The 23,644-nt window shown below is 66.9% G+C and overlaps 7 protein-coding genes across 7 annotated transcripts; 4 read left to right on the top strand and 3 right to left on the bottom strand.

The window, feature by feature from the left end:
* The first annotated feature begins 1,192 nt into the window (after window positions 1–1,192).
* Window positions 1,193–2,640, top strand: EMIHUDRAFT_416083 (hypothetical protein). Its single transcript, XM_005769199.1, has 4 exons — window positions 1,193–1,320; window positions 1,395–1,890; window positions 2,112–2,182; window positions 2,250–2,640. Exons 1-4 carry the CDS (start codon window positions 1,213–1,215, stop codon window positions 2,541–2,543), a joined length of 969 nt encoding a protein of 322 aa, XP_005769256.1. The 5' UTR covers window positions 1,193–1,212; the 3' UTR covers window positions 2,544–2,640.
* A 191-nt stretch (window positions 2,641–2,831) lies between these two features.
* Window positions 2,832–3,278, bottom strand: EMIHUDRAFT_66090 (hypothetical protein; the record flags this gene model as incomplete). Its single annotated transcript, XM_005769198.1, has 1 exon — window positions 2,832–3,278. The coding sequence occupies one exon, from the start codon at window positions 3,276–3,278 to the stop codon at window positions 2,832–2,834; it is 447 nt and encodes a 148-aa protein (XP_005769255.1).
* Window positions 3,279–5,041: 1,763 nt separating this feature from the next.
* Window positions 5,042–6,310, top strand: EMIHUDRAFT_210406 (hypothetical protein; the record flags this gene model as incomplete). Its single annotated transcript, XM_005769197.1, has 3 exons — window positions 5,042–5,479; window positions 5,654–5,793; window positions 5,872–6,310. 3 exons carry the CDS (start codon window positions 5,042–5,044, stop codon window positions 6,308–6,310), a joined length of 1,017 nt encoding a protein of 338 aa, XP_005769254.1.
* Window positions 6,311–6,768: 458 nt separating this feature from the next.
* On the bottom strand, window positions 6,769–9,225 carry EMIHUDRAFT_210405 (hypothetical protein; the record flags this gene model as incomplete). The annotated part of the gene is made up of 6 exons (XM_005769196.1): window positions 6,769–6,853; window positions 6,956–7,347; window positions 7,522–7,692; window positions 8,281–8,394; window positions 8,584–8,911; window positions 9,215–9,225. 6 exons carry the CDS (start codon window positions 9,223–9,225, stop codon window positions 6,769–6,771), a joined length of 1,101 nt encoding a protein of 366 aa, XP_005769253.1.
* Window positions 9,226–12,296: 3,071 nt separating this feature from the next.
* Window positions 12,297–13,241, bottom strand: EMIHUDRAFT_102784 (hypothetical protein; the record flags this gene model as incomplete). Its single annotated transcript, XM_005769195.1, has 2 exons — window positions 12,297–12,554; window positions 12,912–13,241. 2 exons carry the CDS (start codon window positions 13,239–13,241, stop codon window positions 12,297–12,299), a joined length of 588 nt encoding a protein of 195 aa, XP_005769252.1.
* Window positions 13,242–14,930: 1,689 nt separating this feature from the next.
* Window positions 14,931–19,707, top strand: EMIHUDRAFT_102783 (hypothetical protein; the record flags this gene model as incomplete). The annotated part of the gene is made up of 3 exons (XM_005769194.1): window positions 14,931–15,319; window positions 16,881–18,373; window positions 18,404–19,707. The coding sequence occupies 3 exons, from the start codon at window positions 14,931–14,933 to the stop codon at window positions 19,705–19,707; spliced, it is 3,186 nt and encodes a 1,061-aa protein (XP_005769251.1).
* A 2,861-nt stretch (window positions 19,708–22,568) lies between these two features.
* On the top strand, window positions 22,569–23,380 carry EMIHUDRAFT_210398 (hypothetical protein; the record flags this gene model as incomplete). The annotated part of the gene is made up of 4 exons (XM_005769193.1): window positions 22,569–22,709; window positions 22,818–22,862; window positions 23,117–23,156; window positions 23,241–23,380. The coding sequence occupies 4 exons, from the start codon at window positions 22,569–22,571 to the stop codon at window positions 23,378–23,380; spliced, it is 366 nt and encodes a 121-aa protein (XP_005769250.1).
* Window positions 23,381–23,644: the final 264 nt, after the last annotated feature.

The following is a 23,644-nucleotide window of genomic DNA, read 5'->3' as shown; positions in this document are numbered from 1 at the left end:
TGGCAGAGGAGTCACGGGCCCTTGGAGCACTTGGAGTGCGGTCATCAACCTCACGCCCAGGACCGGGGAGCTGAGAAGCGCACCCAGTTGGCCGGACGCTCGGCATCGGGTTACGGGCAAGAGAGCCCTATCTCATGAATACTTGATTTTTCCACGCGATCGGATTTTTCCGCGCCTCGAAATTCCTAACAATCGCCTCGCCCCTCCCCAATGCCTTTCTCCGTTGCCTCCAGCCGCGCGGCGCCATCGTCCTCGATCCAGTGCCGGCCTGTGACAAGCTTGGCAGCTCGCGGATCGACGATCGCCACGAGCTGCTGCCCGGCGACCGCCGCTCGCCTTCGACGACCGTCCTAACAATCGGCGGTGAGCGGCACCTCCTTGGCCCAGCAACGGTGTTATCACGTCTCAGCTGCTTCATTGCCATGTCCAGTTATGGCGGAGACGCGCTGATAGCATTCCTGTGCACGCAGTTGGACCTGCACGGCCATCGGGTGCGTGGCGCAAAAAGACCTGTTTGCGCTGTCTTCGATATCAGCGGCTACATGCGCTGCTGCGCGTACCTGTGATGCACATGTTGATCACATCCATATACCTCACTAACATACAGCTGGCGAGCCTTGCATTCCTCGTCTGGCCATGCTGTGCATCATCTCACCGTATGCAGCCGTATACGCCCACAGTGCTCACAGGGTCGGGCGTCACGGTGCTCGTGGCAAGCATCTCCGTCACTCTTGTGACTTGTGGGCTTGGTGGTGTTGCCTCCGGTGCTGCTGCTGGCTAGGGTGCCAATGGCGCGACGGGAGGCGGACATTGGCGCCACTACAGCAACGATTGTTAGGCCGTGGAAAAATCCGGAATTCGTGCCCCGAACCGGCCGACACGTGGCCGCATATATGTATATATACCACGTCCGTATGGGCTGCACAAGCCAAACCACGCTCATCACAGCTTGCCACAGTGTGGCCCCTGGCAGTGGTAAGCCATTCTTGGTGTACCAGCTCACAGGAGGGCCGCTTGAACACGATTGTTAGACGGCGTGAAAAATCAAGTATTCATGAGATAGCCCCGGGGGTGCGCGGTCGCAGGGCCCTTGGAGCACTTGGAGTGCAGTCATTAGCCTCACTCACATCCAGGGCCGGCCGTACCGTTTTGTTTCTGATTTTTTTTCAGGCGGGCAACGCGGCCTCGGCGAGGCGGCGCGTGGCAGTCCAAATGGCGATCGTCGCCTCCCTCGGCGAGGACGCCGTCACGCTGGGCGAGAGCTTCCCCATCATCTGCGAGAGCTGCCTCGGCCCCAACCCGTACGTGCGCATGCTCAAGGTGCCCGCCGCCCGCCGCTCCAAAACCACGCCCGCCCGAGTCGACGCCGCGCTGAGCGGCCCGCCTGCGCGCAGGGCGTGATGGGCAAGGAGTGCAAGATCTCGGGCCGGCCTTTCACCTCGTTCCGCTGGCAGGGGCAGCACAAGCGGTGGAAGGAGACGTGCATCTCGCCCGAGGTGGCGCGCGAGAAGAATGTGTGCCAGTCGTGCGTCAACGACCTGGAGTACGGCGTGCCGTTCCACGTGCGCGACCAGGTGATGGCGGCGCTGGGCAAGGAGGGGGCGGTCTCGGACGTCAACAAGGAGTTCTGGTGGCACAACAAGAAGCAGGAGCAGGAGGACGACGGCGGCGCCGCCGGAGGCGGGCTGTCGACCTACGACCAGCTGCGCGACTCGGTGGAGCAGCTGCGCGAGTTTGCGGCGCTCGACCCGGGGCCGGTGCTGAGGCCGCGGCGCGACACGCCCCTCACGCCCGAGGAGCAGGAGCGGCTGCGCCAGCGCCGCCTCGCCGAGCTCCGGCCGCCCGAGGACAAGTCGATCTCCTCCCTCTTCGTCGGGTCCATCCCGCCGGGCGCGCAACAGCCCCCCCCCCCCCACCTCAACCCTCCCCGCCGCCGCTGGGCAGCCCCGCCACTTGGCGCAACGCTGGGTCCGGCCGCAGCTCCGTCGCCGCCGCTCTCCGCCGCCGCCGCCGCCGCACCCCTCCACAGGGCCTCGGAGCGGGCGAGGCCCGCACCCCGCACCCTTGGCGCAGTGTGAGAGGGCGGTCTGCTGCCCCTGTCCCCGCCACAGGCGCCTCGGACCGCGACCTGCGCCCCTACTTCCAAGAGTACGGCCCCGTCAAGAAGATCACCCTCGACACGGCCACGACGCGCAGCCCGCGCCGCGCGCCGGCGCGTCTCACAACCACAAGGGCCCGGCACGGAATAGGCGAAGATGAGCGCGTACGTGACGTACGAGCGGCGCGCCGACGCAGAGCAGGCTTGCCGCGCCCTGCACGCCAACCTCAACATCAAAGGCTCCCGCGTCCGCGTCATGTGGGCTCGCAAGCGGACGCGCGCCGCCGCCCCGCCCGGCACCGCCGCGGCAGCCGAGCAGCCGCAGCGGCCCGCGAAGCGGCCGCACTTGCCGCCGGGCGTGGCGCCGCCGCCTGGGGCGAGGTGCGGGCACGCGTACCCGTCGACGAACCCAGACAGTCTCGGCGCGAGGCCCGACCTGGACTAGAGAGTGAGAGAGAGAGGATCGAGAGCTCGGGGAGCGCCGCCGAGCAGTGGAGCACCGGGTTGCTGTGTGTTATGTTCAACGCTGGCCATGTTGTTTATTGTTGCTCAAAAGACTTCTCGAAAGACTTCTCACCACGCATCTCTCATGCCTGCAGTGGACCACAGAAGACAGATGAACCCTCGTTTCAGCTTTGGCACGCCCCCCCCCCCCCCCCCTGCCCCTCCCCCCCACTCCATCCCAAGCTCACGCACGGCTGTCTTTGGCGCGCGGGGCGGCGCGGCTCCCTTTCTAGAGGGCGGTGCCCCGCTCCAGGTTCGCCTTGATCTCCACCGTGTACGGGTCGAACGCCCTCTCGATCTTCTTGTTGTACACCTCGTTCCGCTTGTTGATGTACGTGACGTCCTTCGACTCGTCGAAGGTGCGCCGCCGGGACCAGTTAGCGCGCCGCACCGCCTGCTCGTGCATGTCGTCCACGAGCGCCTGCACCCGCTCCTTCGCCACCGGCGGCGCGCGCCCGTAGTCGAGCGGGTCGTAGTCGCCGGGGTCGTCGTCGGGCGCTCCGCCGTCCTCGTCGCCGCCGTTGCTGATTTTGCCGGCGTCGCCCGCGCGGCGCACCGTCTTCTTGTAGTGGCGGTACTGCGCCTCGTTGTTGTACACGTCGTACCCAAACTCCTTGACCCGCCGCTGCTTCTTGTCGCGCTTGTCGTGGCTCGCCGCTGCGTCGGCGGCAGTCATGCCGAGCAGCTTGTCCGTCTCCGTCTCGGCCGCGGCCTCGCCCTTCTTCTTCTCCCACGCCTTCTCGGCGCGCTCGCGCTTCAGCGCCTCCGGCCCCAACTTGTTCCGCCGATCCTCCTCCACCGCCTCCTTGTGGTTCGACTGCCGGGCGGCGGAGAGCCGCGCCTTGAGCGCCTCGAGCTTGGCCTGCGCCGCGCTCTGAGGAGCGGAGGAGGAGGAGGAGGCGGCGGAGGCGGCGGCGGGCTCCCCGGCCTGCGGGGGCGCGTACACCGGCGGGACGGCGTTGTAGGAAGCTGCCGCGCTCAGCATTCTGCTTTACTTAAAAATAACGCACGCGGCCTCAGCTGGGAATAGGACCGCCGCAAGCGGCGTGGCGTGGGGCGGTTGAGCATCCCTCCGGGGGCCCCTCTGCGCCGGGGAGGCGTTGTTGGAGGCTAGGACGCAAGCGTCCGTCGCCCTTTTCAAACTCGGGGCCCACTCCGCTACGTACGCTCGTTGGTATTGCTAAAAATCTCTCTCTCGTACGCTCGCTCCGACCCGAATTTGGAGGGCCTAAAAAAGTTTAAGGTGTTGCTGCGCAAAAGGGGTCGGACACAGGGCGCAGCTCATGCTAAGAGCTAGAAGGGGAGATGGAGAGAACAAGCACCCTGTCCCGTTATTGCGTACACCAGCACCACAAAAGCTCTCTCTCTCCTGTCCTCACTCAGGGGGGTCACAACTACCGAGTCCCTCGACTAGCTGCCACGTTGCCGACCGAGAGCGGATCTCCTCCTGCTCCGCAAGGAGGGTGGCCAAGGCTAAAGTCTTGCCGGAGCCGCCGGGCGCGTTGACGACTTGGAGAAGGATGAAGGTCGCCCTTCTACTTGTACTTGTAGAGATGCTCGAGGGGGTGCTTTGTGGGGCGGTGCGCAGCCAGGCCAGCAGTGAGGGGAGGCGCACCCTCACTCTCCTCGGTTGCAGAGCTCGTCGGAGGCTGCGGCACGACGGGAGGGTCGCGACAGCAGTCCTCGGGCGAGCCGACGCGCATGTCCAACCAGCGCTGGGACTCGTTGTGACGGCAGACGCCGGCTGCCTCTCCAACCGCTTCTGCAGCGTCCTTCTTTGCCCGGTGCATGGGCTCGATCCGATTCCGCAGCGTGTCGTCCCCAGCGGCGGTGCTGCGCGGGAGGCGGCCGCGGGCACGCTGGGCTCGATCAGCGGCTTTCCCTCAGTTGCTCCGAAAGCACGGATTTGGCGGACGTTCTGAGGCTTCCTCGACCGCGCGCGGAGGGCGGTTCGGCCGGAGTCCCACTCAGCAGGACTTTTGTAAAGCATGCCTGTCGTCGCTGCCCGCGCTATGCTGACGCTTTACCTAGCGTCGGCCTGGCGCATAGCATTACCACGCACGTAGTAGTGCGTTGGTACACTATTCACTATTCCTTCGTGTGTGGCTGTGTGCCCTTCGGGTGCCCGCGCGCCGGTTGGGCGCGTGATAGCGTTTATTATTCCGAACCTGCTGGCGGAGAGGCTACATGTACGGCGAGAGAGAGGGGCTCGGGCGACAGCTGTCGCCCGGCGCCGCTAAGTTTGGACGAACTGATCAGGGTTTGGATCAGTTGGAGCTAGGCTCTCGCCGTGCCCCTCTTCGCCTCCGCCTCTGCGCCGGTTAGACACTTCTCTATCTGGAGGAGAACACGGAAGATAGGAAGATAAAGGCCAGCCTCCCCTTGTCTTTCTTTTTCCCCTAATAAGAAAGAAAGAAAACACGGACCCAACAGCCCGCGATGCTCGCGCGAGGCGCGCGGGTGGGCCTCGGAGGTCAGTGGGTGGTGGAGCGGCTCATCGGGCGCGGCGCCTTTGGCGACGTCTTCTGCGCGACGCACGCGGTGAGCGGCGCCGCCTCTGCCGTGAAGGCCGAGGCGGTGGCGAGCCGGCGGCTGCTCCGTGAGGACCAGGCCTACGGAATGATCCACAGCGCGTCGGGCGGCGCCGCGGCCGGCTTCCCGCGCGTGCACTGGTGCGGCGAGGGCGAGGGCGTCGGCGGCGCGCGGCTGCGGCTGCTCGTGCTGCAGCGGCTCGGCCCGAGCCTCGAGGAGGCGCGGCGCGCCTTTGGGGGCGCGCTGCCCGTCCGGCTGCTCGCACGCCTCGGGCGCGACATGCTGCGCAGGCTCGAGTGGGTGCACGCGCAGGGCCTCGTCCACTGCGACGTCAAGCCGGGGAACGTCCTCCTCCCGGCCGGCTGCACCTCTCGCGGCGGCGGCGGCGCGCCGGCCCACTTCATCGACTTTGGGCTCGCGCGGTGGGCGGCCCCCGTGGGCGGCGGAGTGGGCGGCGGGGTGGGCGGCGGCGTGGGCGGCGGCGTGGGCGGCGGCGCGTCGGAGGGCGGGCCGGGCGAGCTTCTGTGGCCGCCGCCCTGCCGGCGGGGGATTGTCGGCTCCGCGCGCTTCAGCTCGCTGCCCAACCACGCCCTCGCGCCCCTCGGGCCGAGGGACGACGTCGAGGCGCTCGGTTACACGCTTGCCTTCCTCGGCACGGGGTTCCCGCGGGCCTCACACATGGAAGTACTGACTGTGACATGACGATGCGATGATGTGATGACCATTCCGTGGCGTAGGTCCCTGCCGTGGGCGAACGCGGCGCCGCCCTCCCGCGCCGCAGAAGCCGCGAGGAAGGCCGCGGCACCCGCGGCGCCGCCTGCGGAGGAGGAGGCGCAGAGGCAGGCGCGGCAGGCGGAGAAGCGGAGGCGCTTCGAGCGGATCGGCGAGATCAAGGCCGCCGCTGCCGAGGACGAGATCGCCGCCGGGCTGCCGGGCGAGTTTGCCGAGCTGCTGCGCGCGGCGAGGGCGCTGCAGCAGGGCGACACGCCCGACTACGAGGCGCTGCGCCAGCTGCTGCTGCTGCCAGAGGCGAGGGCGGCCACGGCGGCGGGGGCCAGCGTTGGCGCGCAGGGTGGTGCGCGGGCGCGCCGCGTCGCGATCGCGCAGCGTAGGCCGGCCCCGCCCATCAGGCGGCGTCGGTTGGAGGCGCGGCGTGGGCCGCGTTTTGTCCCGTGAGCGCGTGACCATACTTCGTGCTTGCAGAGAGATGTCGCGGTCTTGTGTACACTTTGAGAGAGAGCACGCGCCGTGTGCGTGCGCTGCGTGTGTGTCCGTCTCTCTGGCACTCTGGGGTACAACTGTGTTGTGTGCGTATCGATCTGTGTGTTCTATGTGTGTGCATTGACGACTGTGTTGTGTGGGCGGCGGAGTTCTACGCGAAATGCGGCATGGTCCTGTCTGATTCCTACACCAAATAAAATACCGCCCCTGGAGAGACGCGTTGTGGTCACCGCCTGCGCAGTGGGACACGCCGGGCGGGTTCCGGGTTCGGACCCCCCGACACCGGGCGCACCTCTAGACCGCACCAGTCACACCACCCACACACGCCACCGCCCAAAGCCAAACTCTGAAACCAAGGAGGTGCGAGGTCGCTCGGCCGTGCCCACGCCCTCTCGTGCGGCCCAGGCAGGGGCTCACCCCGGCTCGGGGCACACGGCGCTCTGCCACTCGAGGACGGTGTCGATCAACGCCTCGTACGACAGCCGGTACAGCTCCGGCCTCGTCCTCCTCGCCGGCAGGCCGGCGGCCGGCGGCGGGGCGGCGGCGGCGGCGGCGGCGGCGGCGGCAGTGGCGGTAGCGGCGGCGGCGGCGGCGGTCGACTCGGCGGCCGCCGTCGCGTCCTGCGCCGCCGCCTCGGCCCGCTGCAGGGAGAGGGCCTGCCGCCAGCCGCGCATCACGAGCCGCAGCAGCCCGCGGTCGCAGCTCGAAACCACGCGCGCCGCCATCGCGTCGCGGCCGGCGAGCGCCCGGACCGCCGTCGCGGCGTGCGCGCGCTCGGCGAGGGCGAGCTGCTCCTGCTTGCTCCGAAACGCGCGCAGCAGCACCACCCCCTCGCTCTCCAGCCGCGCCTCGAGCCCCGCCGAGCGGCGCCGCATCATGCCGAACCGGCGCTTGAGCTCGCTCAGCTCGAGCAGCGCCGCCGCCTCCGTCGCGCTCACCTCGCGGGCCTCCGCCACCTCGCCGCTGTCGTCCGAGGGGGGCGGCTCCTCCGCCTGCCGCGAGGCGCGACACGGACATGGTGGGCACACAGAGATGGCGGGGTACAAAGAGATGGCGGGGCACACAGAGATGGTGGGCACACAGAGATGGCGGGGCAGATGGTGAGGGCGGCGACTCGTTGGGAGGAGGGGGCTTGCGCCGAGCAGGCGTGTGCCGGGGGCCTGCACTGCCGCGTCCGCCGTCGCGGGCCGCAGCGCCGAATTGGTGGACTCTGCGTGGGAGAGCCGGAGCCGGAGCGCCTCCACCTCCGCCTCGGAGGCGCTGAGCGCAGTCGGGTCCCACCGCCCAGCCGCGCCCAGGCCGAGGGTAGACGCGAGCGTGACGGCGTCGCCGCTGCCCTGGCCGTCGGGCGCAGGAGGAGGAGGAGGCGGCGGCGGCGGAGAGCCCGGCGGCGGCGGCAGAGGCGTGGCCGGCGCTTCCAACGTTGGCGCCTCGGCATCCGCCTCGGCGGCCCTCTGGGAGGCCTCCTCCTCCGCCGCCTCTGCCGCGGCCGCTTGTGCCGCAGCCGCCGCCTCTGCCGCCGCCGCCTCCGCCGCCGTTTTCTCTGCGGCTGCAGCCTCCGCCGCCGCTGCCTCCGCTGCCGCCTCCCCCGCCGCCGCTTTTGCGGCTGCAGCCTCCGCCGCTGCTGCTTCTGCCGCCAGCCGCTCAGCCTCCACCCTCGCCGCCTCTGCCGCCTCTGCTTCTGCCGCCGCCGCCCGCTCCGCCTCGAGCCTCCTCTCCCCCGCCGCCCTGCGAGCCTCCTCCTCCTTGGCTGCAAATCGCGCCGCCTCTGCCGCCGCCGCCTCTGCCGCCTCCGCCGCCTCTGCCGCCGCCGCCTCTGCCGCCGCCGCCTCTGCCGCCTCTGCCGCCGCCGCCTCTGCCGCCGCCGCCTCTGCCGCCGCCGCCTCTGCCGCCGGTCCATCCTGCGCCAAACCCTCGGTCATCACCGCCCCGTCCGGGCTCGACTCGTCGCCGCTCCAGAGGGGCGGCGGCTTGGCGGCGGGGCTCTGCGGCGGCGACGGCAGCGTCTCTGCCAGCCTCGCGATCGGGCCTGCGAGCGCCTAGAGAGACGCGAGGAGGGGGCGGCTCTCGCCTCTCGCGGCCAGGGCCGGCCGTGTGTGCGCGCGCGCCGGGAGCTCGGCGGAGCCCTGCCCGTTTACCCGCACGTCGGCCGCCTCCGCCTGAGGCGCGGCCGCGGGCGGCGGCGGCGCCTCCTCCGCCGCAGCCGCGGGCGAGCCGTTGCCTGCCACGAGAGCGCGGCCGTACTCGGCGAGCTCCTCGGTGGGCGGCTCCCAGGTGGTCTCGCCGAGCAGCGCGTTGGAGTAGTAGGGCAGGTTGTGCTCCGGCGACACGCCCACCGTCCACGCCGCCGCCACGCGCATCGCGTCTCCCTTGGCGCGCAGCTCGTCGGTGGGCGGCTCCCAGGTGGTCTGGCCCAGCAGCGCGTTGGAGTAGTAGGGGAGGCTGTTCTCAGGCGACCACCCGACGGTCCACGCCTCGGCCTCCTGATTGCTGAAGCGCGCATCGAAGGGCTCCACCGACGGCTCCCGCGCGGGCGCCTCGCTTGTGCTCCGGTCGCTGAGCACGAGCGCCGAGCCAAAGGGCCCGTCGCCGCCTTCGGAGGAGTGGCGCGGCGTTGGCGGCGCGCTGGCGGTGGGCGTCGGCGATGCGCTGGCGGCGGGCGTCGGCGGTGCGCTGGCGGCGGGCGTCGGCGGTGCGCTGGCGGCGGGCGATGGAGGCCACTCCTCCTCCTCCTCGCCGTCGGTGCCGTGCTCGAGCATCCACTCGATTGCGAGCTCGACAGACTCGTAAGCGACGGCGAGGGCGGCGCGGCGCGAGGCGCCGGGCGGGAAGCCCATCACGGTGAGCTGATCCACGAACTCGTCCGCCATGGCGGCGGTGCGGACGACGGCGCGGCGCAGGCGTCGGGCCGTACCTCTAGGTACGGTAGAATGAAAAAAATCACAGCACGCTCCAAGTGCGTCGTCGCTGCTGCTAAGTGCTCCAAGTGCCGCTGCCCATACCTGCTTTAACAAGGCACTAGGGACCTGGCCACCCCGCCCTGACCCTGCAACCAGCCATGCTATCGTGTAGTTTCATGCACGAGTAATTTGCAAGCTGCCGTCGCCAAGCACTTCACGCCCCCCACAGCAAATCGGTTTTTGCCCTTAAATAGTGCGATTTCCCACCGATGCCAAGCGAAAAATCGTTCACAAAAAATCTCAGTATTCTCGACGCGCGTCGAGATCCAAAACTCGACGCAGCCAACTCCCAAGCCCAAATCTGGCCAGAGCGCCATTCCTACCAACCGTCGGCTTTCGCCGCTTCCGTTTCCTTGAGCACCAGGATGACAGAACTGGCCGTTGCCAGACTAGGGACTATTATGCGCCTCGGCGAGGCGCTTCCGGTGGTATTTTTTTTGAGCGCAGTGGACTTCATCTTGCCGGTCAACTGCCGGCGGTCGACAACTGCCGTTCGAGCAGCGTCGGGTACCGCCGGCAAGATGAACTCACCTGAAGCTGCCTAGGGCGACGCAGGCATCTCGCGCGCTGGCCAGAAGAGCGCCGGCCGTGCGAGGCGAGGCAGCGCACTTGACGGTGACGATGTCTTGCTGGACGGTACAGCCGACGGCGACGGCGCTGGCGGCAGAGGCGCTGGCCGATCGCTCGGCTACGGCGGAGGCGGCAGAGCACGTCCGCTCGGAGTCGAGGGCGGCGCAGGCGTCTCGCGCGCTGGTCAGAAGAGCGCCGGTCGTGCGAGACGAGGTATCACGCTCGAAGACGAAGGCGAGACTCTGGTCCTCGACGGTCCAGCTGACGGGTGACGGCGACGGCGCGGCTGTAGCAAATTCTGAAAAGGTTCCACCAGAGCTTGCGCGTGGCGGCGGCGGCTGGCGCCTTGGTTTGGGCGGCTGTGACTGGCGCCTCGGCCTCCGTTAGGGCAGAGGCCTCGGCTGGTTGGTTGGCCTTGTGGGCGGCGGCCTCGGCTGTCGCCTCGGCTCCACCTTTGGGTAGTGGCCTCGGCTGTCGCCTCGGCCTCTTGTGTGACAGCCTCGGCTGGCGCCTCGGCAGCCAGGTCGGGGGCTGCGCCCCCTTCCCCCGGGCCCCCCCACGGTCGGCACCCCGGAGGAGAGGTCCGACAGGAGGCGTCGGCGTCGGCCCGCAGCCGATGGCAGGCTGAAGGACGCAAGGGGCAGACTAGGTCCAGCCCAGGGTGGCACAGATCTGACGTTTTGTGTCTGTAATATCTGAAAGTATAGAGATGAGAGTGAGGTTGAACCGGACCCAATCAAAGTCGGCGGGTTTCGGAGGGGGGGGATATGTATGACGAAAAACGGCGGGCGCATTTGGGCACATGACTGGGAGAACTCTGTGGTGGACCCGCTGGGCGAAAGGTTCTCGCAGACCGTTGCTTCCTCACAATGTCGTTGAGCGGAGCGAGTGCGAGCGCGGCGGCCAAGCAGCGGCACCAGGAGCAGCGGCGAGCTGACAATTGACATCGTCAGATCCGTGTGTTTCTCGTTGTTTTGTCGCTCGCTCCGCTCGCCACCTCACGCTCGGCCGTCCGGCCATGGCCAGTACCCCGCGTCTCAGTGAGACGCGTGGTACCATCCAACTCCGGTCGATGGGCTCGAATGCGCTCAGCCTCAGGAGGGACAAAACCACGCGAATCCTGCACGCCTCGCTGCGCCGCTGGCTTGACTGAATCAGGCAGCAGCAGGCTGCTGCTGCTGCCACAGCAGCAGCCTGCTGCGGCCCTAATACGCAAGTTGATGACTAGCAGCACTGCCGGGGGCATTCGAGCCGCCACAGCCGGTGTGCGGCTGTGCACTGCCACCTGCCCGCGGCTACGCACAATGTGCGCTCGCATTGGATGAGCCCTGCTGATGGACCTGCGTCGCCTAGCTGCACGAGAGCAATGCCGTAGGCGGCGGCCGTAGCATATACTGCGAGCACACTCGGTGCAGCTGCGAGGTGCAGCAAGAGCACGTCGTTCCTGCCTCTGATGCCACTCTCGCGGCTTGTAGCGCGTCACTCGCGCATGCTCTCCAGGAGCTATGGCGGGCGCGTGTGTGGGGCTGTAGCCTGTGTTTGGCCGGTTCTGAACCGTTTACTATCAGTACCATGCCTGGGCCACAAGAGAATCGCACACGGGGAGCGGCTCAGGGGCCCAGTAAGCCGCGGAATCGCCAAATGTCACAACCCGCCATGCCACCCAGGGCTGGACCTAGTCGGCAGCAGCAGTGCTTGCCATTTACTGGTAAATGAGTAAATAAATAAATAAAACGGGCAAACTCTGAGACGAGATGGGATTTAGGGACATGTGTCCCCGCCCTGCACGATCTTGGTGTGAGGTAAATGAGTGGTATTAACCACTTATTTGATTCTCCTAGGGAGTGGTATGGTATGAGCAGAGAGTGGTATGGTAAACTACCGAACACAATACCGACCGCCCCCCATCCAGGAGAAGAGCGTGGCTCACAGACGGACTCTCCAGCCTCTCAGCTCACCATCTCGCCTTCTCTGTCGCTCTCCTGGCCCAGGCCCATCAGTAGCAGGCCTGAGCTGTCCCAAACCGCACTTACCTTGGGTCTGAAAGTTTACACCGGCTCGTAACACACCACACACGGCCCTCACACGCACATTACGAGCTCACAGACGCCGCCGGCACGCACTCCCACTTCACACACGCTCAAGCACAACCCCACCAAAGCACAGCCCTGCTCAGAATGGGCAAGGTCCACCGCTTGGTGACCCAGGCCGCCCCTGGCTCGCCACTGCACTCGGCTCCTCTCAGCTGTCTCGGGCTCTCCCACGACAGCACACCGACGGCAAGCTTTGACGCCCGTCTGGTGCACCTGCTGCGGCCACGGCCCATGCGCTCAGGGTGGTCGGATGATCGATCTGCAAATTACACATGCGCGCCTTGCTTGGTTGTGCTCGCGTTGCACTAGCATTGCAAATTACACGGAGCACTCGGAGCAGCCGATGCAGCCATCCCAGGTGCACTTGTCTACCCAGCCCTGCGTCTTGCCCTCACAAAACGGCTTGCACACCGGCGCAGGGGAAGAGCACTCGGTGCAGCCGTTGCAGCCATCCCAGGTGCACTTGGCATCCCAGCCCTGCGTCTTGCCCTCACAAAACGGCTTGCACACCGGCGGAGGGGACGAGCACTCGGTGCAGCCGTTGCAGCCCCCCCAGGTGCACTTGGCATCCCAGTCCTGCGTCTTGTCCTCACAAAACGACTTGCACTCCACTGGGGGCGACGGCGGTGGTGGCGTCGGAGGCGGCGGTGTGGGGGGCGGCGCCTTCGGTGGCGTCGGAGGCGGCGGTGTGGGGGGCGGCGCCGACGGTGGCGTCGGAGGCGGCGGTGTGGGCGGTGGTGGCGTCGGAGGCGGCGGTGTGGGGGGCGGCGCCGACGGTGAGGGAGGGAGGGAGGGAGGGTCGGTCGGAGTCGGCGGTGTGGGGGGCGGCGCCGACGGCAAAGGGGCCAGGCACTCGGTGCAGCCGGTGCAGCCAGTCCAGGTGCACTTGTCATCCCAGGCCTGCGTCTTGTCCTCACAAAACGGCTTGCACACCGGCGCAGGGGCGGAGCACTCGGTGCAGCCGTTGCAGCCCCCCCAGGTGCACTTGTCAGTCCAGCCCTGCGTCTTGTCCTCACAAAACGGCTTGCACACCGGCTCAGGGACGATGCACTCGGTGCAGCCGGTGCAGCCAGTCCAGGTGCACTTGTCATCCCAGGCCTGCGTCTTGTCCTCACAAAACGGCTTGCACACCGGCGGAGGGGAGGAGCACTCGGTGCAGCTGTAGCAGCCACCCCAGTCGCACTTTTTTTCCCAGCCCTGCGTCTTGTCCTCACAATACGGATTGCACGTCGCGTGTACGCCGACGGCGAGCGCCAGCGACATCACTGCACGAACCTGCGGTGTGCATAGCGGCCGATCGGCGAGGATCAATAGCCAAATCCCCAACACGCACGCCTGGATGGCTGGATGAGTTAATTCGGGTGTGATACCGCCTCCGGCGCAGGCCCCCCCCCGTTTTTTACTTGAGCACTTGAGCACTGGATAGGGTCGATTCCGCATGGTACGGGACCCCTCGATCGTCTCGCCCTCCCTCGGTCCTCACTGGCTTGCCGGGGTCATGGGCCCCCCCCCTCTAGCGCCGCCGGAGGCGGCGTAGCTTCCGAGAAGCTCGGTCAGACACACGGGGGAGAGACGGACACCACATCATTACGAATGACGCAAAAATACGTCACGGAGAGCGTGTAGAATGGCTAATTTCGCCGAGAGCGCGCCGCGGGCGCACCTGGTATACGGCCCCGGAATGAGTCACTGATTAAAGTTGGGCGCCTTTGGTCGAGGCTTCCCCGGTCCTCACTGGCTTGCCGGGGTCATGGCCCCCCCCCCTCTAGCGCCGCCGGAGGCGGCGTAGCTTCCGAGAAGCTCGGTCAGACACACGGGGGAGAGACGGACACCACATCATTACGAGGCGCGAAAACGACTTGCACGAAGAAGGATCCTGCGTCGAGCAGCGAGTCACCAGTGTGCCGCTCGATAGCCTCCCGGGCCGGAATCCAGGCGCGGGACCAGGGAACACGCCCAGGAGTCGACTCTCGCGGATCGCCGGCCAAAGTCGGGCCGCCAGGAGCGAGCTGGCGACGGACGCTCAAAAAGGCCCCATCGCGGGCGCAGGACAAAGTCTTTCCCGAAAGGGTCTCTTGGAACAATCCAACATCAGATTTGCCTCGTGCGTCCCTTTTTGAGCCAAGCTATTTTCTTTTGGGTCCTGTGGGCACCCTAGCAAGCCGCCGCGAGAGCGCAAGAGGCAGTGTACCCTTTGCCTGCGTAGGCTGTGAGCTAGCGGGCGGCGATGAGCAGGCCGCGGACAAAATTGTTGGTGACGACGAAGGTGGCGGTGGCGATTGGGAGGGTGCCGTGCAGCATCAGAAATTCCCGATTGATCCAGAGCCTCGCCCTCGCTGGCGGCGCTCGCCCGCGCTGGCGGCGCTCGCCCGCGCTGGCGGCGCTCGCCCCTCGCTGGCGGCGCTCGCCCGCGCTGGCGGCGCTCGCCCGCCACCGCGCTTTCACGCCAATCGTGGTGTTCACCGCGCTATCGATCTGCTCGTTCCAGCACTGCCCTGCCCGGCCAGCTTAGTGGCACGGCACCCTCGGCGCTCCTCTGCTCCCGACTTGCCCGCGCTGCGCGTCGGTCGCGACCTACGCGCCGGCGCTCGGCGCCGAAGCAACCCTTGAGGTGTGAGTGTTAGAGTTGTTTGGTATTGAAAACCCAGGAAGAGGGGAGGGAGCTTGGAGGGGAGGGGAAGAGAAGCTGAGAGGAAGGAAGGGCGAAGCGGAGAGAGGAGAGAGAAGGAAGGGCGAAGCGAGCGGAGCAAGAGGCGGGAGCAAGAAAAAGCTCCTACCAGGGATCGAACCTGGGCTGATCGGATCAGAACCGATAGTCCTAACCGCTAGACTATAAGAGCATGTCGCGTCTCGACCGCTGATGAAGCCCGCCCAGCAGCGCCTCATATAGCTAAAAAGTGTGATACCATGTCTTATCTTTTGGGGGGGACCGCAACCAGCTGCAGCGGAGAGATGCCGATGGTGCACGCTGCGACAGCGAGCGGCGCTGGCGCGCTGCCGCCGACCGTCGCCAGAGCATTCGCCGCTTTCTTCAGCTTCTGGCAGTCCGCCGTGTCGAGCGAGCGCTTCGCGCAGCGCGGCCGCTCGGCCTCGGTCGATGACAGCGGCGCGGGGGGCGGCGGCGGCGGCGGCGGCGGCGGCGGGAATTCGGCGGCGGCGGCGCCGTCGGACGCTGCTGCGCTGGCGGCGGAGGCAGCTCGCCGACGGCGCTCGGCGGACGCGGTCGCGTCGTACACCTGCTCCGCCGGATCTGGTGCCTCGGCCGAAGCACCCACGACGCCGATCCACGCGTCGGAGAGGCCCGCCGCCTGCCTACCTCCGGCCCGTACTTGGACATCCACGTGCGCAGCTGTCGTGGCTCGAAGCGGCGGGTCCCACTCTCATCAACATACTCGTCGCATGTCGGCTTTATCCGGTTTCCCGGCGGGCACTTGAGCGCTGTCTGCATGGCGCCCTTCTTGAACTCCTCCGCGTGATAAACCGCCTTCTCTTCGTCTTCGACACACCAGCCTTGGCCGACACCCCGCTCTCCGACACCGTGCGCATGAATGAGAACTGCTTGAAGAAAAATCGAGGAAAAGAACGACCCGCGTCCGAGGCAACTGGTGTGAATACGGTCTGAACCCCCCCTTCCTTTATATATACCAAAAGGAGGGCTATCCCTCGCTTCACAATCTACTCTGCGATTGCCGTGTGTGGTGTGAAGAACGACCGAGATACAAAACAAGAGAGAGATACGCTGCTTCTGCAGCCCAGCCAATTCTTGGTTTAGGTATGTTGTTTGCAAACCAATTCTTGGTGGTCCAAGTCACCTCGTCGAGGTACTGGGCCCGCGTCAGCTTGTTCTGCAGCACGTCCGCCGCCTTCCAGAGGATCTCGCGGACCCTTCCCGAACCCGCCGAACGATTCGAACAGCAGCAGCTGTACGTCGACGTCCTTGTCCTCCTTGGCGTAGCGATACTCTCGCCGCCGTAGGACGGTATGCGGCGGTCGCCGCCCACCACCCTGCCACTCAATACAACCTCTCCCTCTCTACCAACAACATACCTAAAACCTCCTCTACGCGAGCAGCCGCGTCGAACGAGTCGAAGTACGGAGGCCCTTTGCAGAGACGGTAGGTAGGTAGGTAGAAAGGTGAAGAACAGCCAGGCTCGGACTGGACACCAACGCGGTATGGGTGGACGCTAGACAGATGATGACGACACGCACGAGCGACACACAGACACAAACAGGCTCACAAGACACACAGCCAGCTGGCTGCCACACACCCTGAGTAGGCGTACACATAACTCAGGGCCACATCCTCCCTGTCGCCCCCCCCAGCACTCCAAGGCACCAGAAGAACAAACAAGGGCACAACAAACAACAGACAACAGGAAGTGACATGCGAGGCTAGAGCAGTCTTGCTCTACCTCCAGCAATCTCGCCGGCCGGCGAGGCACGGACGAGACCGTGTGTGGGGTCATGTGAGGTGTCTATGGACGCTCTCCTCAGAGGCTAGCTGCCTGCGGCTAGCCCTATCTCGCACTCACGGGCAGTGACAATTCAATGGGTGAGTGTTTGCGAGCAGAGGCGCGTGGGCTAAATCTAGGCCGCACGTCGTGGCACTATGACGAAGGTAGACGTGCGGCCGCAGCGCGCCCGCCGCAGGCTCGGCGGTGCGCGCGTGTTAGCGAGAAAGAGACGGCGAGCACACGGACCCCCATACGAGTACCCGGGTAGGACATGTCATGGATCGTGGATCGGCCAGGCAGGTATTGGTGGCCTCGATGTCAGCCGCTCCGCTCGAGCAAATCAGCCTCATCTCGTCCGACGAGGAGAGCGAGGCTACGCCACAAGCGGCCGCAAGGGCAAAGCGGAGCGCGGCGGCGCGGTCGGCGCCCTCCTCCACCCTCCCGAAAGGCGCAAGACCGACGCCGGAAGGGCAGCAGCGCCCTCTCGCAAGGCGCGCAAGGATCCGGCAGCTCCCAACGCCGAGGACCCGCCGGCCGCGGCCGCGGCACGCCCTGCGCCGTCGGCCAGCCAGCGCGCGTCCTACCTCCAGGCGCGCGAGGCAAAGCTCAAGGCGTGCCGCTTCAACCTCTCCGCCCTCCCCGCCGGCAAGCGCGTGCACGACACCTCGCGAACCATCAAGAAGCCGACGCCGGCGTGGGCGGGCTTCTGGCCTCCGCTGCGCGAGTTGATGCAAAACACGATCGATCACCTCGACCTGGCGCCGCGCGGCCGGCTGAACCCGGCACTGTCGCTGCGCGTCGAGCGGCCGGCCGGCCAGCGCGGCACCCTCGCCTCCATCGCCTTTCGTTGCGGCGACGAGCCGGTCTGCGCCATCGAGGTGGAGGAGGACGAGCTGCGGATCCTGCAGCACTACACCTTCCCGCTGCACCCGCGTGCGCTCGAGACGGGCGTGCCAGACGCTGGCAAGGGCGGCGACGCGACCGCGGGCGGCTTTGGCGACGGCTTCAAGACGGCGGCGGCGGCGCTGCTCGGCCAGCCCGCCTGCCGCACCATACGCTGGACCTTTGAGACGGCAGAGGGGCGCACCGTGCGCTGGGACTTTGTCGGCGCCGAGCGGGCCGCGGTCGGCAACTTTCGCGCGTCGCGGGTGCTTGAGGTGCACGTCACTGCCGACGCCGCGCCGGCCGGCGCGGCGTCGCGCGCGGGCGGCGCGGCCTACGTGATGAGGCAGCGCGTCCGCGTCGGCGGCATCGGCCGCGCGTTCCTCGCCGAGGCGGCGCCGCGGCTGCAGGTCTTCTGGTCGCTGCCCGACGCGGTGCTGCTCGGCAACGGCCGGCAGGGCGACTTCCTCGCCGACGCGGCGGCGGCGCCGCCAATCTTTGACGGATCCTCCGCCCCCCCCTCCTCCGCCTCCGCCTCCTCCTCCGCCTCCGCCTCCTCCGCCTCCGCCTCCGCCGCCTCCTCCGCCTCCTCCGCCTCCGCCGCCGCCGCCGCCGCCGCCTCCGCCGCGCCGCCCGCCGCCCGCCCCGTGGCCGGCGTGTACGTGCGCGGGATCTGGGTGCGCAAGCCGCTCATCGAGGGCGCCATCATGGCCTTCTGGTCCAAGCTCAACGTCTCCTCGCGCGACCGCAACGACGTCGACGCCGAGGAGTGCGCCGACGCGACGCTCGCGGTGCTGCGCGACGCGGCGCGGTCCGAGGCGGGCAAGGCGGCGCTGCGCCGCCTGCTCGCGCCGCTGCAGGGCAAGAAGGCCGGCTCCTCGGCCTCGGGCGGCGGCTCGTGGCTGCTCCGGACGCCGCGCTTCACCAACCGGCTGCTCGAGGCGCACCGGCCCTTCTTCCTCGGCGCGCTCGGCATGCCGGCGGGCGCGCTCTTCGTCTCGAGGCGGACGACCGAGAGCGGCGACCCGTTCCTCAAGTGGGCGGCGGCCTTCCTCGCTAGTTAATTAATTAATTCATAATTAATTACAGGCGACCCGTTCCTCAAGTGGGCGGCGGCCTTCCTCGCGCGGCGGGGCGCGCCGCTGCTGCCCCTCGAGCCGGGCGCGTCCAAGGCGCTCTTCAGCGAGGCGTCGGAGGACGAGCTGCAGGAGCGGTGCGTCAAGGAGCTGCTCGCCGAGCTCAAGAAGGCGCCCGCCGCAAGGACGGACGCGCAGCAGGCCGCCGCCAAGCTGCTCGCCTTTGTCGGCGCCGAGTCGCGGTCGCTGCGCCTCCACTTCTCCGCCCTCGTCGCCGTCCCGTTTGCGCACGGCGCGCACGTCTTCATGCCCGCCACGGCGCTCGACCGCGGGCTCCTCCTCCGCCTGCTCGCGACGCTGCAGAAGCGGCTCGGCCGCTTCGACGACAAGTGCGTGCACGCCACGCAGGCCTTCTTCGAGACGCTGCCCGCGCACGGCGGCCTCTCCCTCCCGCAGCTCGACGCCGCGCTCAGCCGGGCGAAGCAGGTTGGCGTCGAGAGCCGCGCCTTCGAGAGGCGTCTCGAGGTGGGCGGCGGAGGAGGCGCGGCGGCGGCGCCCGCGGCGCCCGCGGCGGCGGCGCCCGCGGCCGCAGGGCCGAGCGGGGGCGGCGGGCAGCCTCCTCCCGTCATCTCGCTCGACGACGACGGCGCGGCGGGCGGCGCGGCGGACAGGCGCGGCGGCGGCGGGACGGCGGGCGGAGAGGAGTCGCGCCGCGCCCTCGAGAGGCAGATCGCGGCGGCGGCGAGGCAGCGGCAGACCCTCCGGGCGGGGCACATCCTTCCGGCCGCCGCCTTTGCAGACGAGGCGAACGAGTCGGAGGAGAAGTGCCTGCGCGGCCACGACGCCCTCAAGGCGGTGGCGGCGCACGACTCCGTCGGCGGCGGCGAGGTGTACTCCGATGTGGCCTCCGCCGCGCACCTGGCCGCCGGCACCCTTCCCAAGGCGGCGCAGCTAAAGGCGCTCCGCGCGCACCTCGAGCAGGCCAAGCGCACGCTCGCCGCTGCGCTCCCGTCGCTCGGCTCGCTGCTCGAAGGGATGGTCAAGGCGGGCTTCGACGTGGGTGGTGCCTACCTCGGCTTCTGCTCCGAGCGCGCCATCGTCGTGAACCTCGCGCCGCTGCTGCGCCGCTGGAACGAGGCGGGCTCGCCCGTGGAGCTGCTCCTCACCCTCGCTCACGAGGCGGCGCACCTCCTCAGCGAGGGCGGCGCGCACGACAGCGCGTGGCGGCAGACCTACGACGAGCTCATCCAGGCCGCCATCGTCGCCGGAGTCGGCCCGGCGCCCGGCGCATTCGCTGGCGTCGGGCGGAGGGCCTGACCGTGGCGCGTAGCGCTGCGTTGCTGGGCCGCTGCGCTGTTGCTGGATTCTGCTTCGGATTACACACAGTGTACAATAAAGGGGGCGCTGGCCCATGCCGCCTGGACGCTGCGGAGATCAACCCGCAGGTGGCGGAGCTTAGCGAGCGGGGGGGGGGGGGGTTCCACGACCCTTCCACGGACCCTTCCACGACCCTTCCCCGAACCCTCCCACCAGCTCTTCCACGAGCCGTCCGGCAGGTGGAGGAGCTCAATGAGCGGATCGACAAGCTGACCGGCTGTGAGGCGGTGCCGCTCTCCGCCGCCGCGGCGACCCTCCCTCCTGCCACCGGCCGGCGACTCTCCACGCCTCCAGCTGTGACCAGGTGCCGCTCCGTCTCCGCCGCGACGCGGAGCTGTACGAGGCGTGAGACCCCCACCTTTCCCCCCCTTTTTTTTTATTCGGGTTGTCGTCCTCTCCTCCTCTCCTCCTTTCGTCCTCTCCTCGTGTCCTCCTTTCCTCCTTTCCTCCTTTCATCCTCTCCTCCTATCCTCCTTTCCTCCTTTCCTGCCCTCCTCCCCTCCTCCCCTCCTCCCCTCCTCCCCTCCTCTCCTCCTCTCCTCCTCTCCTCCTCTCCTCCTCTCCTCCTGGCACCCCCCCCCCCCCTCTCCCCCCCAGGCCGACGGGCTGCACCTCTCGCCGAGGCGCGGCTACCCGGAGCTACTCGCCCAGCTCGCCAGGCTGTGCCCGCCCCTCGCCGCCACGGCTGTGCCGGCAGAGCCTTCTGCGGGCGGCGGCGGGCCCGGCGCAGCGGTGTCCTGCAGCAGTTGTAGTGCTGCGCACCGGTCACCGCGGGCGCTGCTACCCGCTCCTCCGCCCTTTGGCGCTCTGCTGCCAGCTGCTGCCATCTGCTGACCGGCTGAACCGGCTGCCCCGACAATTCCGGGTCGCGCGGGGCGCAGCGGCTCCGGTGGGAGGCAGGAGCGGCCAGAACGGTCTTACCTGCCGAGTAATGGTAATCTCTAGTCTTTTTTAGAGATTGAGAGCTTAAAGATTTGAAAGACTCCACTCGGGTCTACAGTGCTACCCAGAGATTTGAGACCAGAGATTTGAGACTTGAGACCTCAGTCACTCGGCCTCCGGTGGGAGACTTTGAGATTAGAGACCAGAGACTTGAAGAATGAGATTTCCCACACCAGAAGGAATCTGCGGTCGAGTTCGCTCGAGATCCAAGATTTGAGACTGAGGATTTGGACGGCCTTCCAACCTAGAGATTTGAGAGCTGAGATTTGGAGATTTGCGGTGTGAATACTGACAAGAGCCTCGAAGCTTCTAGAAGGGTTGAGTGGGGTTGACCTGCAGGGAGATTGAGGTCTGAGATCTGAGATTTGAGATTGAGATTTGAGATTGAGATTTGGGGCCCGGGGAGCCTGCGGCGCCATTTTAATCTGCGCTCCTCTTTATGGCCTGCGGCGCCTGGCTTGAGCTTGGAAGTGTAAACGAGTCCGCCAGGGCGGTCTGCAAACACGGAGCGCGCTGCGCGCGCGGTCTACGCCGAATTAGATGAGAGGGACAGCGCTATCCGCAAAGGCTCGACCAGCTGCGGCGGCTCGTCGGCAAAGGTCGTCCACTCCTTGGCGTACGGCTGAAAGCCGGTGTGCGAGTGGAGCATCTGCGTGTCGAGGCGCCACAGCTTTTCGCCCTCAAAGATGATGTCTCGCGACAGCTGGACGTACTTGCGAGTCCGATCCATCGCGCCGTCATACGGCACCTGCTTGCCCTGAGCCAGCCGAGTTGACTCCTCGGCATATGAGAGGTTGTGCTTGGCGCGACAATTTGGGCAGCGCTTGCAGTAGAGGAGCCCGTCAAAGCGCCCGTGCGCAGTATACGGTTGGATGGACGGGCTCGTCGCTGACCACAAGGCACACCTTCTGCCCTTGCGGCGCAGAACTCAATCTGCGGGACCAGGTGGAGCGGCGTGGACTTCTCCTGCTCATGGAAGTGCTTGCGGTCGAGAAGATCCACGAGAGCGCTGATGCCCGCCTCGCTCTCGATGCTGCTGACGAGGATGTTGATGGTCGTGGACGCGTGCGTTGTTTGCATGTCGGCAGCGATGAGCTCTGCGCGGTCGGGTGTGTCGACTGGGTAGCGGGCCATGCCGAGGAGAAGCGCGACGATCTCATCCTCACTCTCGAGCGGCCACAGCTTCGTGGAGAACCGCCTCAGGCGGCGGCGGCGAGTGTCGGCGGCGCAAAGCATTGCAAGCCGAGCGTGCTGGGGCTTCAGTCTCAATCTCAAATCTCGAGTCACGCTGCCCTACTCGAGTAGATTTCGGTTGTCCCGAAATGATGTTTTTCGAACGAAGCGAGATAAAGGCGTTGGAAGGTTGAGGAAGTTCACAGCATTCTGCATCGAAAACGGAATCTCTCTTGCTTGCAGTCAGTCTCAGTCTCTCCCACCCCTCATCGAAATCTCAAACTCCCAAAGCGAAAAGGAATCTTCGCCATTTGAGATCTCACGCGTTTCCTCTAGAAACTCACACCGAGCGACGGGAAGACTGAGATTTCGTGGCTGAAGTCTCGACGAAGATTTGGGAGATCTCAAGGGCGGGACTAGAGACTGAGATCTGCCCTGAAATCTTCAGGTCTCACTCCTCTCAATCTCTAAGAAAGACTAGAGATTACCATGACTGTACCTGCCGGCCTAGCAGTCGACTGGACGGCGCTTGAATCGAGGGCCATGAGGCTTGCGCGAAACGTCGAAGGAGAAATTCTTGGAGGTCCACCTCCAAGCCCTGATACAACAAAAAGCCCATGCCGGCCGTGCCCTCACCGAAAACTCGAGCGAGCCCAAGCAGCGCCGGGACGCTCCTCTCCACCGTGATGCTCCTCGCCATCGTCGTCACCACGACGTGGCTGCGGACGGGCGTCGCCCACGACATCGTGCGCCCGCTCTCCAACGTCGCCGAGATCCCTGCCTCGCCTGCCTCGCCTGCCTGCGGCGTCGAGCTCATCGCTGGGCAGGTGCGCGGGTAGAGCTCTCCACCATACTCTGCCGCGATCCCGGCTGCTGCGAGCACGGCGCCGCCCGGTGCGCGCGAAATGACCCCTGCCGTTCCCGCGCGCACGCAGGTCGCCGAGGAGGACGTCGAGTGCCAATGCGCAAGCACGACAAATGTGCGCGCGTCCGCCGCCGCCATGCAGCCCCACCCCTCCCCGCCGTCGATTTCGTCGCCGTCCGTGCGCGCGCCGCCGTTCACTCCGCCGCCGCCGTCGCCCCCACTTCCGCCGCCCCCGTTTTGCGCCTCGCCGCCGCCGCCGTCCTCCTTTTTCCCGCCGCCCGCGCTACGCTCAGTCGCGCGCGTGTGCGGCTCGCCTGCGTCGCCGCCGCCCCCCCTCTCGCCGCCGCTCCCCTCACAGCCTCGTACAAGGGTGCCGCCGTCGGCGCCACAGCCTTGGCTCGCCCAAACGGTGACCCTCCCCCATCCCCCTCGGTGCTGCCCCACCTTCATCAGAACCAAATCCTCACCCCCCCTCCATTGCGCCCCGAATCAGGTGCCATCGCCACGTTTCCGTCGGATGAATTATGTGGAATCGTACCCCTCGGTGGTTTCCAAACCTATTCAAAAATGGACGCTTACAGAAATCGGCAAAAATTCAACCGTCACAACAACATTGCGAGAGACGAGGAGTGACTCTTGCTCAAAGTGCACAAAGGGTGGCGCGATTTCGGTTGAAATTCGCGTCACCACTCGCCGCCTCTCGCCGCCGATCGATGACGAAGAGGAAGACCGAACTTCGCCCCAACTGCGAAACGATTGCGATTGGCGTTGGCCTGAAGGGCTTGCCCCGTTGCTGAATCTCGATGCACACCTTTCGCTGCGAAATTGGGAGCTCAAACCAGGTCATGTTGCCCCATTGCGGCTTGTCGGAACTATTGGTCATCCCGCGGGCATAAC

This window comes from Emiliania huxleyi (assembly GCF_000372725.1).
Source record: "Emiliania huxleyi CCMP1516 unplaced genomic scaffold EMIHUscaffold_43, whole genome shotgun sequence".
NCBI classification, from domain to species: Eukaryota; Haptophyta; order Isochrysidales; family Noelaerhabdaceae; genus Emiliania; species Emiliania huxleyi.
Note: the sequence above shows the minus strand (reverse complement) of the source record. Positions and strands in the feature narration are given on the sequence as shown.

Excerpts from the sequence above, each read along its gene's own strand:
- EMIHUDRAFT_416083 (XM_005769199.1), top strand. The coding sequence starts at position 1,213 with ATGGCGATCGTCGCCTCCCTCGGCGAGGACGCCGTCACGCTGGGCGAG. Across the intron at positions 1,891-2,111 it reads CGTCGGGTCCATCCCGCCGG|GCGCCTCGGACCGCGACCTG; the intron begins GCGCGCAACAGC and ends TCCCCGCCACAG. Across the intron at positions 2,183-2,249 it reads AGAAGATCACCCTCGACACG|GCGAAGATGAGCGCGTACGT; the intron begins GCCACGACGCGC and ends GGCACGGAATAG.